At 40.0% G+C, this 19,262-nt stretch overlaps 1 protein-coding gene across 2 annotated transcripts; it reads left to right on the top strand.

The window, feature by feature from the left end:
* Window positions 1-1,198: 1,198 nt before the first annotated feature.
* Window positions 1,199-18,737, top strand: il6st (interleukin 6 cytokine family signal transduce). Of its 2 annotated transcripts, XM_007574053.2 has the most exons (16): window positions 1,199-1,394; window positions 1,668-1,745; window positions 6,031-6,336; window positions 7,503-7,647; window positions 8,636-8,793; window positions 8,880-9,034; window positions 9,349-9,511; window positions 10,182-10,255; window positions 10,727-10,964; window positions 12,500-12,670; window positions 13,892-13,993; window positions 15,059-15,202; window positions 15,292-15,435; window positions 16,000-16,096; window positions 16,371-16,452; window positions 16,659-18,737. In XM_007574053.2, exons 1-16 carry the CDS (start codon window positions 1,370-1,372, stop codon window positions 17,265-17,267), a joined length of 2,691 nt encoding a protein of 896 aa, XP_007574115.1. In that variant the 5' UTR covers window positions 1,199-1,369; the 3' UTR covers window positions 17,268-18,737. The 2 variants fall into 2 exon arrangements, with proteins under 2 accessions (XP_007574115.1, XP_007574116.1); XM_007574054.2 differs by lacking the exon at window positions 6,031-6,336 and having other exon boundaries at window positions 1,200-1,394.
* Window positions 18,738-19,262: the final 525 nt, after the last annotated feature.

Genomic DNA, 19,262 nt, shown 5'->3' with positions numbered 1-19,262 from the left:
AATATTAACCACCATAAAAGTTTTAAATATATTAAAATTCGGCGAACGTCAAGTCCGAACATTTGTTTATTTATTTATTTTTTATTAAGACATAGAAGAGACGTTTGCATTAGAATAACAGCAAGAGTAACAAAAAAATCTTAAAAAATTATTTTGTAGGGAGAAATAAAGCTCTTTGTAATGCCTCCGTTTTTATTTGAAGTTATTTTTAAAGCAACATTTATGAAAACGTCCAGAAGACGTTCAAGAACGTTCAAACAACATTCGGAAGTATGCACTTTGTATGAGAAGTGAAAAATAAAAATTTGATAAAAAAAAAAGTTTTAAAGTTTTAAAGATATAAAATCTAAATCAAGTGAAATGACAGCAAAAAAAACAAAAAAAAAGAAAATTATTTGGAAACGAATGTTCAGAGTGAATGTTCAGACAACGTTTGCTGAACTTCAGGTCCGAACATTCGACGTTCGACTTTCAGACTACGTTCACGGACGTACTCCGAACATTTTCTTGCTAGCAGGGACCAGAATAACATAAAATTTCACTTATTCATGTGATTTTTTTCATCTTGTGTTCTATTTTAGCCCTTCTTGTTTTCTTTTGGAACATCTCATTTAAGTTGTCTCGCACAGAATGCTAAATCAGCGACTAATATTTGCATAAAGTTCCTGTAAATGAGAGGCGGGGACATACCGGAAAGTCGCAGTGGGTCTCTTCAGTAACAGTCAGCCGGTGTGATACCAAGCTAAAAGCCGTCGCCAGTAAAGGACATCTTCCCTTAAATGGTGGGGCTTTCAGCATCTTACATGTGTGGCAATCTTTCAGAGCCACAATTTGCCGTCAGCTTTTGACAATATTATTATAATATCAAAAAAACCAACTGCCAAAGGCAGGGTGCTGAATAATACAAAGGGTAAAATTATTTATGATCGCCAGTATCTACAGATCGATATAAGCATAAAAATATTTGATATGTTTATTTTAACCACGAAATTATCCAACGGAGGAGCAACAAAATGCACGCAGCTTGCTATGCCGGTATGTAAATGGTGCAGAGCCCCAAAACACAAACGGCGCAGAGAAAGTACTGGCTTTTCATTGGTTGAGCGTGTTTGACAGACAGTTATTTTGGCCAATAATGTGGTAGTATTTTCCAGCAGGTCTGTTTCGCAGTTCTACCAGAAGTCTAGCGCCCCCCGACTCTGATGTCGTTACGGCGTTAGGACGTGATAGAGCCTGTAGCCTAACGACATTATTAAGACACAGCCTGTACCTTACGGGAAGTGGGCGGATCTAAACAAGAAGAACTGGAAAGGACGTGACAAATAGGGTGGCTACAAATAGGGCATGTTTTTTCTTAACTGGTCAATTTATGAAGCTCCTGTTTAGCAGTGGGGGTAAGTTGGATTTTATTTCTGCCTAAACGTAACCGTCGAGTTAACCGAAGGGACAGAGTTAGCTCGCTATGCTAAACATGTGCTGAGTAGCTCTCGCGATCTTATACGATGCTATAAAAACTACCATGATCGTGATATCTGTATTCATATAGAATAAAATCCTTCAGACTCGGTATTTCACACAGCAAGTCAGACGTCAGCTCCTAAACTATGAACGAACTAAAATTTGTGATTTTTTTTTTTTGTCTTTTCCTTATCGTCTTTTTCTCGCAGCTGTCGTCATGATGTCTTCGATGGTGCTCCAGTTGTTTGGACTGGCTTTCGTCGCCTCAGTGCTCCATGCTAAACACGGTCAGTTTCGTTTCTCCAGTTCACCTCTGCTACCAGCCTCCCTGTTTCCTGGGAATATTATCTTCCAGGAAGAGGACGCAGAGCTGGAGCAGCACAGCTTTCCACTCCACAACAGAGCCGTGCAGAGATATTTGTAGGGGCCAAACCTCCAAGTTAAAAATGGTCACATACAAAAAGATCTTAAAACACCACCACAACAATTTAAGAACAGATATTAGTCAAGAATCTAATATGGAATCAAATCACTTTATCATTGTTATCATGTTGGAACAATGCAAAGTAAATGTAGTGTATGTTTCCCTGATAGGTTCAATGTTGTTGTTGAGGGACTGCTGCTGCTCATAGTGCTGGTGAGCTGTTTTCATCTGAGACTATAATTGTTAAAAAGACCTTAGGAGAGATGGATGCTAATTATGAAGTATATTATGATAGAATATATTCTGATATGCTACTGTCTTCCCAAATAGACCCCTAAAGAGATATGTGACTGGTTAACCTCCATGTTATAACTACACAGTTTTTCTATGCTGTATTGTGTAGTTATATCCCTTCATAGTTCTAACACATAGTTAGTTATCAGCACATCTTGTCCTTCTTAACTAGATCTAAAGAAACTCATCCATGTGTTTATCTTCCTCAAGGGTCAGCTGCAGCTGATCCAGAACACTGCTGCTGGTGTTCTGACTAAAACCAGACAGTTAGAGCACATCACCCAGTTCTAAGTCCTTCCACTGAGAGAATAGACTTTAAAATACTGTTAGTTTATAAATCACTGTAGGGCTTGGCACAACAATTTATTAAAATGTCCTATGTGCAACAAATAATCTCCCTGTCCTTGGATTGTTCTCAGTCATGATGCAAAAATATTGATAACATATGTTTATTTATCAGGAAAAAGATAGTTTAATTTGTTTAACAAAGGAATCTAAACTTTTATTGAAGTTTCACATGTATAGGTATCAAGTTTGGGACACCTTGATTTATTTAACTGTCACAAGTCAGGCTTTTATGTTGTGGTCTAAATTGTTGCTACTGTATTTTCTACAGATTATGGAACATTTTATGAGCTCCAAATGCTGTGGTCCGAACCTTTCTTTATCAGTTGAGGTTCTGCAGTAACTTCTATTCACAGTTGCTGTCCTCCAGCAATGACACAGCTGAAGGAGGAGCAGAGAGTGAACTGGGGGCAGGCTGTACCGGGGCTCTGGGCAGTCTGATGAACTCAGACTCAGAGTTTTCTCTGCGGCCGAACCATTTCTTTGTTTGGGGAGGGGTCCACTACCTCAGGGACAATAACTAAAGTAAATAAAAATGTTTTTTCTTAACTTCAATACTGTACTAGTTGGACGGCCTACTTCCGGTCCGGTGTTCTGACAACAGAGGACATGGAGGCAAAAGCTCATGATGGATGAGAATCAGTTCATATCATTATTTGATTGAGGGGAACCAGATCCATTTGTTAAGCTTAATTGTTATTGTTACTTAAATATTATTGTTGACAGGACACAAGGAGGCCTTCAGACACATATAAGAAAATGAAAGTAAAAAAGTCCTCAACAAATAGCACTTGGGGCATCAAGGCCGAAAGGGGCTGGTGCTCAAGACCATTCCACCCCTAGCACATGCGTGACTCCACAAATATAATGATCGGAAAATAACACGTCAGCTCACAGTCACCATTGTTCTTTTGAATAAGTTTAAAAATGGCTGATACTGTTAACTCTTCCAGTTGCAGTCATAAAGAGTTTTCTGGTGGCCATGACTACACTGCTTGCTTGAAAGTCAGTCAGTCTTTTCCTTATCTTACCTTTGTGTCTCAGGGAACACCATGGTAACCCACACTTAGACCAGTATTTGTAAAGCCACAAACATTTGTCAGAAGCTGTATTGTGTAACGACCAAACTCTCAATAAGCCAAGGTTTTAATAAGCAGATGTTTTCAGAGAGTCTTCTCTGCTTTTTGGTTCTGGTCTGAACTCACTCTGATTCTCTGAAGTGAAAGTGCTGTGACTGCTGTTTGTGTTAGAAGTTTATGAGAGGCCCCCTGGGCCAAAACATAAGAACTTTCTTACATATACTATCAAATTCTCTCACATGTACTATTAAACGTAAGAATGAATGACAGAATATAGGAATGAGAACAGTAGTAAATGTAAGAGGGTTTGATGGCCAACATAAGAATGAACTCTCTCGGTGTGAGAGAGTTTGATACGACCTCTGTAATAAAGCATGAGGTGGGGGGTACACAATACGGGATATTTACGGGAAAATAATAACATGGGAGCACGGCAGGAAAGGGGGTAAAAAACAATAGTTTCCCGGCCAAAACGGGAGACTTAACAGGTATGATATCGTTAATGCTCCTACAGTAGAGTCAGCATTATCAGAAGTGTTAGAAGCTGACAGCCAGCATCAGAACTCGTCTCTCACCGCGGTAAAGTTAACGACCTCTTCGGAAATGACAGTGAAGCCAGTCCGCACTCAATTTTGACGTGTGCGACGGCACAAGGCGTTACGGCACCCTCCTTTACAAGCTCCTTTCAAAATAAAAGCACATCCCCGGCTTATGTTTGATCCACACTTTAAGTTTACACTACATGCATCCACACATATCTACATACATGAGTACAGCTTTGCCTGTTTTAAACTGACTCCCTTTCCTGTTTCTTCTTCTAATTTTAGATTCGGTTTAATCTAAAATTAGATTAAATTTTAGATTAATCTAATTAATCTAAAATTAATTAGATTAATCTAATAAATTTTAGGGTAGGGTTACCCTAAATTTAACCCTACCCTTAGGGTAGGGTTAAATTTAATTTGTAAACAGAAGTGGGTTTACAAATTATGTGGGATGCGTCTAAAACATATCACTTCAACATTTTTCTGAAGTGACATGTTGTAAATATTAGGGGGTTGTATAACACGAGGAAAACATGTATTTGCAGCACTATTGCTGAACATTGCAATAACAGTGGATTATGATTCTATTAGTGCAAATAACTGCAGTGATGTAGATGACAAATGCTATTTGATGTATTTGCAGCTTCAATACACACACACAGTTAGCTGGAAAGGCATTGTTTTTGTTAAAATGAAATAAAATTTAGCAGTTACTATTTCAAAAGCTCTACAATACCAAACATAATATTCATTCTAACTACAGTGTGTTTTATGACATGCCTGAGTACATTATGGAAGCATGACTGCAGTTTTTCCTCACTGTGGTCAGCGCAGTCCTCCTCCCCTATCTGTAGCTGTGCACTGAGGGGCAGCTGGCTGAAGGAAGCTACTGCACTTTTTTATTCTCATTCAGCAAAGACAGATTTGTCTGATTCCATTTGGTTGCAAAAATATAATTAATAAACCGCCAGCAGCTGTCATTCATGTAACTTTTTTTTTACAAACTGCAGGTGACATATAAAGCGGTAAAGGAGCGGAGTGCAGGCTGGCAGCCAGAGCTTGGAGCTCAGCTAAATATCCAGCTATAATCAGCTTGTTCCACTGATTCTATTTTTTAAACAGAACATAAAAACAGTCATGTTGTGCGCTTTAAGCTGATTTATTCTAGATCTACTGCTAAATTTAGCAGGCATATATTTTATAATTGTGCCTATGCCTAATCAAAAAAGTAAACACCTTATCAATGACATTATTGTATCTGATATGATCAATATATTGTTTTAGCAGCGCTAGTAAGAATTGTTATAGTTCTATTTTTAGATGAAAACAAGTAGGTTATTTTGTTGTGAATACTGTGAAACCTTAGCATTGGGTTTGAAGATTACTATATCAGAATCTTGTGCTGGCCTCCTCTCAGATGCGTCCCAGTAAAGGAGCCATAGGCTGATCACTTCCATGTTACGCTGCATTGATGCAATAATTTATGCCAAAAGGCTGAATACAGATGCTGTGCTGTACATGGACATGGCCACATTCTGTATTAAAATGTTTCTTTTCTTGCTATGATGTCATAGTAATATTTTGTGAGAAGCTAATATTTGTTTTTTTAATTATCTGAGCAGAAATAAAAGTTTGACATATTTCTCTTAAACTTTGCACATCTGACCAAGCTAACATCAGCCTTCAGCCATGTGTCTGGGAGTTCTTACCAACAGACTGCTGTAGTCATGCTTTTTAGGTTTTCAAAAGTCATTTGGAGAAACATTTTGTTGTATTTTTTCTGAAAACATATTGCACCATGGAATTAATAATCTTACAGTTCAGAAATTACCTCTGAGGTCATCATGTATTGACCATGGTTTCAATGTTTTTTTTCTTTCTGCAGAATTTAGCACCCATCTGGTGACTTCTCCTCATGTTCCAGTGGTGGAGATCGGTACTAACTTCACGGCTACATGCGTGATCGTCAACACAGTTGAAGTCACTGCTGACAGTCTGTACTGGAATCTATCAGAATCATCCGTTGTACCTGAAAAAAACTACATCAAGATAAATGAATCAGCACTAGCTGTGACCATCCTCATCAGCGGTGAAGAATCTGAGTGGCTTTTCTGTAGCTGCAAGAAAAACTCCCCTTACGTTTCTCTGAATAAAAGCAAATTTATTCATGGGATCTACCTGAAGAAAGCCTGTAAGTTCACTCTGCTCAATATAAAATTTGTCCCATGTTTTTTAATCCTACATGGAAAGGGATCAAGTTTTTTTTAGCCTTTTTTAAATAATTTGATTACCTGTCGATGTGTGTGTAGTTGTGGGGCAGCTAGTGGTTGACAGTATAGGGGTGCAAATTTATTATAACATTATCACTGTAAGCAATATGCATGTCAAAAAACCCCATAGGTTGCAATAATGATAGCTACCAATTTAATTGTATAATGGTCACAGTCTCTGTGGCTGTAGAATATTAGTGAATGCAGGATTAACATGTTGATGAAGCCAGTAAGGAACTGATATGAAGTTGGTTCTTTATTAAAAAAGATTTTAAAAATTTGGACCCAGTTTTCCCACAGTAACAGGACAGACTGCCTGTCAAATGTTATTAATATTTTTGCATCATGACTGAGAACACACCAAGGTATGGTAGGTTATTTGTTGCCTATAGGACATTTTAATAAACTGTGGTGCCAAGTCTTTCAGTGATTTATAAACTCTAAAATACAAGTAGTATTTTAAAGTTTATTCTCTCAGTGGAAGGACTTAGAACTAGGTGATGTTCTCTAACTTCCTGGTTTTAGTCAGAGCACCAGCAGCAGCTATTGTGCTGCTTCTATATGTTGTGCTGCATATAGAAGCAGCACAACATTCTTCAACACAACCATGGCAGATGAACGCAACTAAAAATAAGTTCATGACATGGATGAGTTCATAATTTTTAATAACTATATTCTCAGATGAAAACAGCTCACCAGCACTATGAGCAGCAGCAGCAGTCCCTCAACAACAACATTGAACCTATCAGGGAAACATACACTACATTTACTTTGCATTGTTCCAACATGATAGCAATGATAAAGTGATTTGATTCTATATTAGATTCTTGACTAATATCTGTTATTACGTTGTTGTGGTGGTGTTTTAAGACTTTTTGTATGTGACTATTTTTAACTTGGAGCCCCAGCCCATACAAAGGTCTTTGCTTGATCATGTGATTATCACAACATTTCCAGATATTCTCACATATGGCCTCCTTTTCTAATAATGTGCAGTCCTAATTTGTGGTTCTGTTTTTCTGACTATAAACAAGGTGAACTGTAGTTGGTTCCTAATCTGAAGTCTCTGTTCTTGGCCCAACACCAGATCCACCTCGGAGAGTGGAGAACCTGTCCTGTGTGGCAGAGCAGGATGGGAAATTGGTCTCCGGGTTTTTAAACTGCAAGTGGGATGCGGTTGGTGGTCAGACTGAAGATGTCAAAACAAACTACACAGTGATGGTGCAACATGAGTGAGTCTTGCACCGATGCTGCATGCCAGCATTATTCATTACATCTGGTAGCATGATTGTTTGTTTTGGATAATAAAAAGGTTTTTAATGTTTTTTTATCTGTATGCAGATGATTTAGTGATGACCTGAATATGTTCTGCGTGTTTTATTTTTACTGTATTTGATAGGGACAGATAGAAGAAACAGATCAAGGCAACTTAATGCCAGCATCACAGTGTTCATAGCATGACTACTTCACAACAACCACCAAACCCAACCATGCACCATGCTCCATCATACTCCACCATGCTCCATCATACTCCACCATGCTCCATCATACTCCACCATGCTCCATCATACTCCACCATGCTCCATCATACTCCACCATTCTCCACCAGCTCCATCATACCCCACCATACCCCACCATGCTCCATCATACCCCACCATGCTCCATCATACCCCACCATTCTCCACCAGCTCCATCATACCCCGCCATGCCCCTCCATGCTCCACCATGCTCCATCATACCCCACCATGCTCCATCATACCCCACCATGCCCCTCCATGCTCCATCATACCCCACCATGCTCCATCATACCCCACCATTCTCCACCAGCTCCATCATACCCCGCCATGCCCCACCATTCTCCACCAGCTCCATCATACCCCGCCATGCCCCTCCATGCTCCACCATGCTCCACCATGCTCCATCATGCTCCACCATGCTCCACCAGCTCCATCATACCCCGCCATGCCCCTCCATGCTCCACCATGTTTCACCGTGCTCCATCATGCTGTGAAGTCATTGCTCTGGTATTCCTAGATTGTTGGAGGAAGTTATTTTTAGACATTTTGATCCCAGTATTTCATCATGATTTCATATTTTATACTTTTGGGATGAATTGCGAGTAAGTGAGAATGAGAGAGGTCAGGAACTGAACATGCTCTGCAGTACAACTTATTTCATAATCTGAGTTTTCTAAAAATGCTTTCTAAAAAATGTCTCCAGGTCAGGCACATATAGAAGCAAGACAACATTCCTCAACAAAACCATGGTGGATCTGGGATTCTTCCCCCATTTCATGCATTTCGATGTTTGGGTGGTGGCAGATAATTTACTGGGAACAGTGGAGTCTGAGCATCTGAAACAAGATGCCAATGAGTTTGGTAAGTAAATGTTTGACCATCTTCATTTTGGAAGGTTTTTATTTTTGTTGTATTCTGAAATGGACTCCTGTGTTTCTGTGTTCCAGTGAAAACAGATCCTCCATCCAAAGTGACTGCGTTTCCAGAGGAGCTTTTCCCTAACTGCCTTTTAATCAAATGGGAGCATCCTATTGAGGATGTACGAATAAAACTGACTTATCAAATCCGATACTGCGAAAGTGGATCCCATACCTGGAGTTATGTAAGTGTGTGTGATTTAAGCACTTTATGGATCAAAACTGTTTCTGAGCCCATTCTGGTTGATATGCTGAATATTTTGTTCACCTGGGGCAGAGCAGAAGTTATGCTGCCTTTGAGACAGTTCCGTTTAATCCCAACTGATGCATGTCAGAACAAATGGCAGCTGTTCACCCTCTGGCTTGCTGATTCTTAAAGAATATATTTTGAATAAAAACCAACTCAGATAAATCAATTCTTGGTTTATCTGGTTCTTGGTTTATTATTGATAATGATATTGAGTTTGTCTGATTTGACACTGGGGTTTCTGTTTTACAGATACCTCTTGGAGACACCGACAAGGTCATAACTTCTTTCAGATTGCAGAATCTTCAGCCAAACAGCGCTTATGTCATTCAGATGCGCTGCAGAAATCGAGAAGGGAACTCAGGTCCCTGGAGCAACTGGAGTGCCAATGAAACTAAGACAACACCAGAGGATCGTAAGTGTTATTGTTTCATACTCTGACTGTTGACACAGATATGGAGTTAGATGTGTGCCCAGAACATTAAGCAGAATCTTATCTGTGCCTGACTTGGCACAGATGGAACATTGGTTGCGACGGTCGTAAGAGTTCGTCCTGTAATGGGCAGGTTGTTGTTGACAAAAAAAAAAGTCAATAACAGTTGACATTTTCGTAAAAAGTTACATGTAGCTCTTTAGAACTGAAGCTACAGTTCTGCCTGTTATACCCTATTTGTATTAATTGAAGCACTAAAATATTTAGAACTAATTTATTAACTCAGTTAATTACCGTATTTTCCGCACTATAAGGTGCACCGGATTATAAGGTGCACTGCTGATTTTTGAGAAAATTTAAGGCTTTTAGGTGTGCCTTATAGTCCGGAAAATACTGTAATCATGATTATTCAAAGCATCTCCAATTAATCAGATTAATAATTTTAATCGTTCAACAGCCCTGTGTGTATACATATATGTATATGTGTATATGCATAGTAAATTGTTTTTCAATGATCAGTTATCATGGGCTCAAAAAAGCCCAGATGGTCCATCTATTAATGATGCTATAAACCTGCACGTTTCCCTTCACTGTGCAGTTGGAGACATAAGTCATGTTGTGATACTTCCTGTTTTTTCTACCTCTGATTCAGGACCTAGAAGTAAACCAGATTTGTGGCAGTTGTCTGGGGGTGACCATGGTGAAGAAGTGCAGATCATTTGTAAGGTAAAGTTTCATAATGTTGTAAACAAAACGGTTTAATAACAAAATATCCAAACCAAACATGAACAGATTGGAAAACATCAGAGAACAGCTGATATTCACTCACTAGACATGTTATTGGGTCAACTTGCTTACAAGTACACTGGGCTGAACACTCATTTGTTCAGGTTCTGGCTTTATTGGTTCTGGTCTAGATTCAGGCAGGTGTCTGAAATATTCATTTGGGTTGAGATCCGGCAACTGAGGAGGGCATTGGACTACACTGATCTCATTGTTACTTCTGAACAGCAGGTTGAGTTTAAACTTTGGAAATGTGAAACTAAATGGCTTTGTAAGGATGAAGCTGGGTTTGTTGACAACAGAATGACTCACCTAGTCTGCAGGGGATGAACAGCTCAGTATATGCTGAACAGATTCTTCCACTGATGAAGGCTGCTTTTTCATCCTGTGTGTGTATATGACTTTGACTTTCAGGATCCCAAGCATGCCAATGGAAGGATAACATCATTCGGCTTAATTCTCTACAACAAGAATGGACCTTTGGAGCAGGAGATCATCCCAGCCGACCAGAACCAGAACTCCAGTGAAAGCAGAGTCACTGTGCTTAAGAAAATTTCCTTGGCTGATAAACAGTTTGTAAGAGTGTGCGTGAATGCCAACAATTCCAAGGGGACTTCTCCAGAGGCGTGTTTGATCCTTGTCAGATCATCTGGTATGTAATAATAATAATAATAATCAGTTTAATTTATAACGCACTTTTCATTAACAAAAATCTCAAAGTGCTACACAGTGTAGCTAAAAGCAAATAAAATCAACAATCGAACAAAGACAGTCATTTAAAAGTGGAGTAGGTTTGTCTAAAAAGAAATGTTTTCAGGCCGGTTTTAAAGTCAGACAATAATTGCGGGGCTCTCAAATAGTCCAGAAGAGAATTCCATAGACAACGAGCAGCTATAGCAAATGCCCGATCACCCATAGTCATTAATTAGTCTGTGTATCTCTTTCAATGCAACATAGCAGCTAGTGCGTATGGAAGCCTTATGTTGAATGTTCAGTGAAAGATGAACACTAAAGCTGGCCTACATGTGCAGAGTCAGTGTCAGCAGAATAAACCAAGAGCCTGATTAGGAATGCAGTACAGAAAAGGAAATACAACTAATGCCTTTATGCGCATGTGGACTGATGAAGTACAGTAGGAAACACAGTGCAGCTGTGCTGCTGCCGTTATGCATACTTAGTAAGTTAAAGAACCAGAATATTTAAAAACTCTGGTGAGGTTGAAAAGATTTCAGCTCTTTGTTTCACAGTAACTCTGTCGGAACATAAATCTTTTAATATTATAGCAAGAGATGGTAGCACAATAGGAACTTTTTAACAAACATGTTAGCATGCTTGCACATATGTCAGAGATGCACCAAGAAAGCAGTTGAGTATTGGTTCATTCTTCAACTCAACCAATCCTGAGCAGTGATTGGCCAGTTGGAAACTCAAAAATCCAATCATTTTCAATACCTAAATACAACATACTAGACTACCTTCTAGTGTCATAGTCAAAGCCACTTAATCTGAGACCAAGTCAAATCCAAGACCAGTGGAGAGAGACCCAGACCACTGCCATAAACATAATAATGTTGTTGCTGCTGTAAGTGCTTAAAGAAAATCTGACTGTGGTGTGTCATTAGCAGGACTCCACCATGGTGGCACTGCTGCGCCTAAAGGTTTCAGATAGGTGCTCTGACCTAATACATAGCTGAACTCAAACCTGTATGTAAACATACCGCCATTTACAGGCTTACATTGACAGCCTTACTGTACATTACATTTGTTAATGTAATGTGACTGGAAAACATTTCTACTAATATTCTTATAAACCTAGTAGCTCTCTGTCTCATAGGGTAATAGTGTGTAGTGTCACCTTTTCTCCTATCATTCTTACTGTCTGCTCAATGCAGGAAGGCTGGAAATATCCCTATGGCTCTTAGATTTTCTTATGATATATAGTTCTTAAAGACAATTCAGAATTGACTAAGATCAGTATGAGCTGGTCAGAGTTTTACTGAATCTTGAGTGCTGCTTCTCTAACGTATAATGTTGAGCAGCATTTTTGGAAGCATAAATAATGTCCTGTAGAGGTGACTGGATGATTATTATTGTTACAGATTTTCAAAGAAAAAGCGATTCAGTTAGCCCTTTACTTGGTGTAAAGCTATCTATGTGTTGCTAACAGTGTGTGTGTTTCTCTTTCAGAAAAAACAACGGTGGAAAAGTTGAAGGTGTGGACCCAGGAGGGTCAGATGTTTGTAGAATGGAAACGGCCAAACAACACCGCTGTATCTGAATATGTAGTTGAGTGGGCAAGGCACGGAAAAACAGACTGGCAGAGAGAAAACAAAACAACCACTAGGACCGCAATTAAAGGTTATATTCCGTTTTTGAACGTTTTATTTTTTGTTGTTGTTGATCTACTGATAGTCCAAATAAAGGAGCAGGCATTTATCTGATTGAGTAAAAATGGAGCTGGTAGATATTAAGCAAAAGTAAGAAATGGGAAATGTAACACTGTTTACTCAAATGATGCTCTAAAAATGAAATCTGTAAAATCTTAATTAAAATAAGGTGTCCATCTCAATTCAGCCTAAAGTATCTAAAGTTAATCAGTTGGGTTGGATTGGGCTCAGACATAACATCTGTGGGCTTGGTCCGGTCTGGTTGGATTTTTTCTGCTCAATCTCAACTTGAGCACAGATTTCTCCTCCAGATTTGGACCAGGGGGAAGTTTTGAGGCAGGTGTATCGCTCATAAGCGGAGTCGTTTAATTTCATGTGTTATATGTGGTTATTGGGACCACAGTCAGTGCTTTTGTCACTGCAGAGAAAAAGCTAGATGTGTTCATCTTCATGATGCGTGATGGAATCCAGATTGTCTGTTCAACTTATTGAATGTTAATCAAACCACACAAAAATTAAATGCAACTAAACTATGTCAATATCATTTAAACATTCATGGATAAAAATAGAATATGACAGAATTTTTTGATCATGTCAGACAAAATGACAAAAAAAAAAAAGCCTAACGCAACCGCTGGCTGGGATGGTCACAAGTGCTGCTAAATCTCAACTGTTTTATATTTTTTGTGTTTGGTCTCTCTTGTAAATGAGCCAATGAGTCTTGAGATTTTTTCCTGTATAAATAATGGATTATATATAACTAAATATTAAGTTGTGATTGAAGGATGCAAACTGGCACTTGTGGTATTTAACAGGTCATATTTTTAAAAAGCAGAATCCCCTTCATGTTCTCAGAAAGTTTCTTTATGTTTCTGAGCTGCATTAAAATCTCCTCCAGAACATTGAGCTGTTGCTCACCAGGAGATTGGAACTGTATCAGAGCAGCTCCTGCAGGCCAAAATGGCTCCTTCTGCAGCGCTTTGGCTTGTTTTTCATGTAGAGATTTATTGGCAGCGTCCAAGTTCCTCGCTATGGATGGACTTCCATATGTCCACACCTCATTCAGCTTTTTGTGAGCAGAGTGTGGTGGGATAATGCAACAATAATTCTATGTCGTCCTTATAATCTCCAGGCCTACTGTTGATCTTTATTTGATCAAACTGATTATTTTGTTTTCTGATGTGAAATCCAGGGAGCCTTGAGAAGTTTGTTCGCTACAACGTGTCAGTTTATGTGATTCAGTCTGGGAGGGTCTGGAAGCTGGTTCATAAAGAAGCCTATCTGGAACAAGGAGGTAAGACAAACTGGATGGTGCTGTAGTTCTCGCTTTCTTCCATGTCTTCTTTTATCTGTTTATCTTTATTTATTTAGGGGAACCCTGCGCTCTGCAGTTGGTATTGGTATGTTAGTGTGAAGAGCTCTGGTTGGATGTTCAGGTCTTCTGTAGCCTCTAACAGATTTTCCTCCAGCTGTGCTCTGTATTCAGTTCCATCCATCTTCCCATCATACCTTACCAGGATTTTCAGTTTTGTAAAGTCACTTCACTTCTTACCTGGATTTGTCACCATGGAAACCAATCTCTGTTCTGAGAAAATGGTTCTCCTCACTGAGTTAGACTGTTGTGCTTTGTTAGTCAGAGATTTTCTCAGCAGAGTTGGTCCTGATCTACCTAAAATACAGACAGATTACTGTCAGACTGTTTTCCGGTTAGTGACATCTTCCTGTGCTAAAATGACTTCTTTATGATAAGAAGTCACATAAGATCAGAAGCGGTGGCATATCATACTCTCCAAATGACTACATGTTGCATCTGTATGTTCTGTTCACTATCAGATCACTTGCAGACTGTCATCACAGGTTTTAAATTGCATGACTAGGATATCTGTTGGTTAAACTTGCTTCACTCTGTAGGGCCCAGCTACCCAGACTATGGGTGGACCCTCCTGAACAGAAACATCCCCACAGTATGATGCTGCTCTCGCCTTCTTTCAGAAAGCAGATGATGTGTTCAGTCATTTCTCACTTGTTTTGCACTTAAACTAAAACATTTCATTTTGGTCTCAACTGACCAGAGCACCTTCCTGGCAGCAACAGGGACTTCAAATTTGATAAGTAAACAACTAATTAATTCTCTGCAGTCATATATATATATATTTTTTATCTTAAATCGGAAAGCCTGTTATTTGTCCAGAACCCTCACTACTAAGCTGCAGATGTGCATGTGACACTGCTGTGGTTCTGGTTCTTTTACGATTAGGGAAGTTCCTGAGCGGATTTGGGTAGTAGTGGTTTTGTGTTTATCTGACTTGGACCCAGTCTGGTGTGATCAGCTCTAATAATGTTTCTGCTTGGGTTCCAGCTCCAGAACAGGGCCCTACTATTAACAAGAGCTACCCAGCATACGATAATGCTCATCTGGTGTGGGATGAGATTCCACTGGACAAGAGGAGGGGCTTCATCACAAACTACAACATATCCTACAGAAAGGAGAACGAGGCCCCGAGTACGTTCCTACCTGTCAGAACTGGTTCTTTACTCCAAAGCTTTCACTGTCTTCACAGCAGTCAGCCTAACTTGTTTGGTTCTGTTCAGAATCGATCCGTGTTGCAGCTAACAACACCTCTTACACTCTGACTGAGCTGCTGGGCAACACCAAGTATGAAGTCTGGATCAGTGCTTCAACCGTGGCAGGCTCAAAAAGCAGCAACCCTCACTCATTCACCACATTGAGATACGGTGAGTCTGTCTGCATGCAGCTGCTTCACATCAGCTAAACAAACAGGACATATTTATTCAAAGCCCTAATAAAATAACGGCAGCAAACTGTGAGCGAAGACAGAAAGACGTTGAAGGCAACTAGATAAACTGCAAAGCACTTGGGAAAAGATGAGTGTGTCTGTGCATAAGTCTGCTTTTAAGTTGCACTGAAGGAGGGGAAAGAAATGATTGATGACGGAAAATAAAAAATAGTGTTGACTTTCTGAGAGATGGACAGGTCACCAGTCCATCTGGACAGACATGTCCAACCCATTTCCAGTGTACCAGCTGTGGTTAGGACTGGTTCACAAGCCAGAGTTTTGCTTTTTGGAAGGCCACAGGAAGCAGAATCCTGTGGTCAGGTCGTTCATCTAGAATCTGGGCTTGCACATTGATGCATAACAACAAAAAAAAACAATCTGGTATTAATAGCTTGTCAGCATTAATAAACCTTTATTCATTAGCTAAAAACTGAGTGGAAATAAAGGAAAACTTGATGGGGATGTGAAGTGTTGCTGATCTGTTGTGCTGTCTTCCCGCCAGCTCCAGGAACGATTGAGGGCATCGTGGTAGGAGTCAGCCTGGGCTTCCTGTTCTTCGTTCTCATGGCTCTCCTGCTGTGCTTCCTGAAGAAGGATGTGTAGGTGGAACTGTCCTGTCTGTCTCCTTCCTTTCTCTACAAGATGTAACTCTTCATAGTGTGTCAGCATCTCAACACATAGTTTATGAAGAGCATTCATGCTGTAAAGTTGCTCTAAAAAAGCTAAGTGGAGATGGGGCTGCTCCAGTTTCTGTTCTGTAGTCAGGCAGGCCAGATCAGACTCCATTAAGGTCTAGTGTTAGATATGTGATGTGTGTTGTGGTTGGTTTCCTGACTGATAGCTGTGTAATGTCAGAGTTCTCTTTCCTTTCAGATTAAAGGAGAACTTCTGGCCTCAGATTCCCAACCCTGGAGAGAGCACAATTGGAAACTGGTCTCCTGATTATCCTCCGAAGGTAAACCTGCAGTACCAACCCCCTGTCTCTCTTTTTTTCTGTGGGTTCCATATTAAAGCTCTGACTCTTGGTGTCAGGATTAGGTTTTAAATTCAAAGTGAACTTTTGTATTTACGTCTAATATAGGCCTGACAAAGCCTTGAATTTTGTATTGGGTGAGATTCTTTTGGTCTGAGATGTGATAGTGATCTTTTGTTCCTCTGCAGGAAGAGACTCCAAAGGAGAACTGTGTGTCTGGTGTGTCTGTGCTTGATGTTGGGGTGTGTGAGGTAAAGCTTGGCTTTGAAGAGGACAAGACCAGTCTGTCTCTGAAGAAGGGCAAATACCTATCTGAGGAGCACAGCAGCGGGATCGGCGGCTCCTCCTGCATGTCCTCGCCGCGCCAGAGCGTTTCCGACAGCGATGAGGGCCCTGACCTCGCTGACTCCACGGCCAGCACCGTTCAGTACTCCTCTGTTGTGGCATCCAGCGGTTACAAGGGCCAGACACCCAGCTCCCATTCGCAGCATTCCATCTTTTCGCGGTCCGAGTCCACGCAGCCACTGCTGGACTCAGAGGAGCACCCAGACGTGTCGCTGCAGGAGGGATGCAGACAGGTCCAGCCTCCTCCCAGACCGTCACTGTTTACTGGTGCAGAGAACCAGAACAGCATGGAGTCTGATGACTTCAGGCTGCTGGGGGTGGAGCAGCATGACTTCTGTCCCCTCAGAGAGGACACTGAGCTGACCACCGAGCCAGACAGCCTGTCTGCTGACACAGAGTCAGGAGCAGTGTCCAGCTACATGCCACAGTTGGGAGGTTACAGACCGCAGTAAGAACATGTCGCACCATATCATTTTATTTTATTTTATGCCTTTGACACAGTGATTTTAAAATTGTCTCACTCATTTCCACTTCAACGCATGTTTACATGTGCAGCGGCTGTTTAATTCTTTGTAAAGTATCACGTGAATGACGGCCTGTAGCAGTAATGCTTGGCAGTCAGAGTATACCTCTCTGTTCCTCACCAGACTGATGTCAGACTGATGGACCTGCAAGCTTTGAGTTCTAACTGCCAAGACATTCAGACTGAATCCGTCTTCTCAGAACGTTAATGGAGCAAGATTTTGTCAAATATTTTCTGCCAAGAGTTAAAGTTGCCTGGCAGCGTAGCAATTAACTAATCAATCTGAAAACTGATTTAACTGTGTTTAGTTTGACCACAAGGCTGTCCGACATTTTAAACATGTGACCTGTGGAAGGATGGAGGCTCACTGTCAGGTCTGCCTCCTTAGGAAGTACTCTCAACATTTCTTGCAGAGGGTGTGAGACCTTATTAGATAAAACACACTGTCATCAGCATGTTTCCAGATAATTAGTCATTTTCTACAGTAGACTGCAGGACCACAGGAAGATGGAAGAGAAACTATCTTTACAGTCAGCTTGTTCTGAGCTGCAGGCTGATCTCCAGAGGAACAGAAACCTGTTCCTGAGAGCAGACTGATGTGAAAATGGTCTGCAGCCTGTCTGTAGCACCAGAACTCAAATGGAGGCTCCACAGGGCAGAGTGTCCGGGCCTTCTGGAAACAAAAATGGTATTAGGTGATATGAAACTGACAAATATGTTACATAAAGAAGATGGTGGTTGTTTATCACGCAACCCAGTTAGAGTGGAGATGTGTTACTCTGATATTGTAATAGAAACAGAACTACTGCTTTTTGGAGTGCTTTAATAAATAGTGTGAAGTGCTCACAATGGCCCAACAGCTTGTTGCTAACAGAAAAGTGCTGAGTGGACATATGTCTCCACTTCTGCTTTATACCCATTACTATTATTTCTTTTCCTCGCCTTATTACCTCAATTCTGGCTCTATGTAGTTCATCCTGTGTTCATTTCAGTTCAGTTTCTTTATATAACAACAATTCACAACATGTTCTCTCAATGAACTGGTCCAGTTAATATCCAATTCAGTTTAGTGTCAATCTAGTTCTTTCATTTTTCTCATTTCAATTCTAGATTAAGACATGCTGTACACATTGACGTGTTGAGGTTACATTTAGCTGAACCTGGTGAAGAGTTTGGCTCTACGGGATGGAAAGCTCAGTTTGGGTTTGTTCTTCCTCTTGTTCTGTGCATTCAGCTCTGCAGAAATGGGATGTGCATTGTTAGGCATTATCATTTATTACATTATGTCTTTTTTTAGCTTTAGTATATATGCTGCACTTGAATGTAACCAAGTAATCCTTGTTGAAGTTAACCTGTACTGTGTATCAATAAAGTTTCCTTGAGATGCCTTAAAAATCTGTGCTACATGTGGTCTGTGGGTTATTGCAGCTCAAGCGACTTCTTGACAGACATTTAACCTTTTTCCTTAATTCAGGAGTTTTGTGTCAAATTGACCTGAGTCATTTTTTGCAGACAAAAATGACTCAAAAAAAAAAAAAACAGCTGAAAAAATACCAAGAAAGGCGACTCCTCATTTTTGCAGACAAAAATGAGGAGTCACCTTTCTTGGTATTTTTTCAGCTGTTTTTTTTAAATTTTATTTATTTTATTTTTAAAGTGGGAGAAACAGGAGTGACTTGTAAACTATTTGAAGTAGAATGGAAGATTTTTCCTTCAATGAAAACTGTATAATTTCTAACTGATAACATAATGAACAGTTTGGATTTAGACTAATATTTAGGTTTCTGTCATATAAATATGTATATTGGTAACAATGGGTCAGCAGTTAGAGACTTACTTTACTGTTACTGTTCAACAACAACAACAAAAATAAATAAAGTTGAAGAGGATTAATGAGAATCATCCACAGTCTTGACCCAAAGGG

Source organism: Poecilia formosa, unplaced genomic scaffold (assembly GCF_000485575.1).
Source record: "Poecilia formosa unplaced genomic scaffold, Poecilia_formosa-5.1.2 Scaffold343, whole genome shotgun sequence".
Lineage (NCBI taxonomy): Eukaryota > Metazoa > Chordata > Actinopteri > Cyprinodontiformes > Poeciliidae > Poecilia > Poecilia formosa.
The sequence above is the reverse complement of the archived record's forward strand: the minus strand, read 5'-3'. Positions and strand labels throughout refer to the sequence as shown.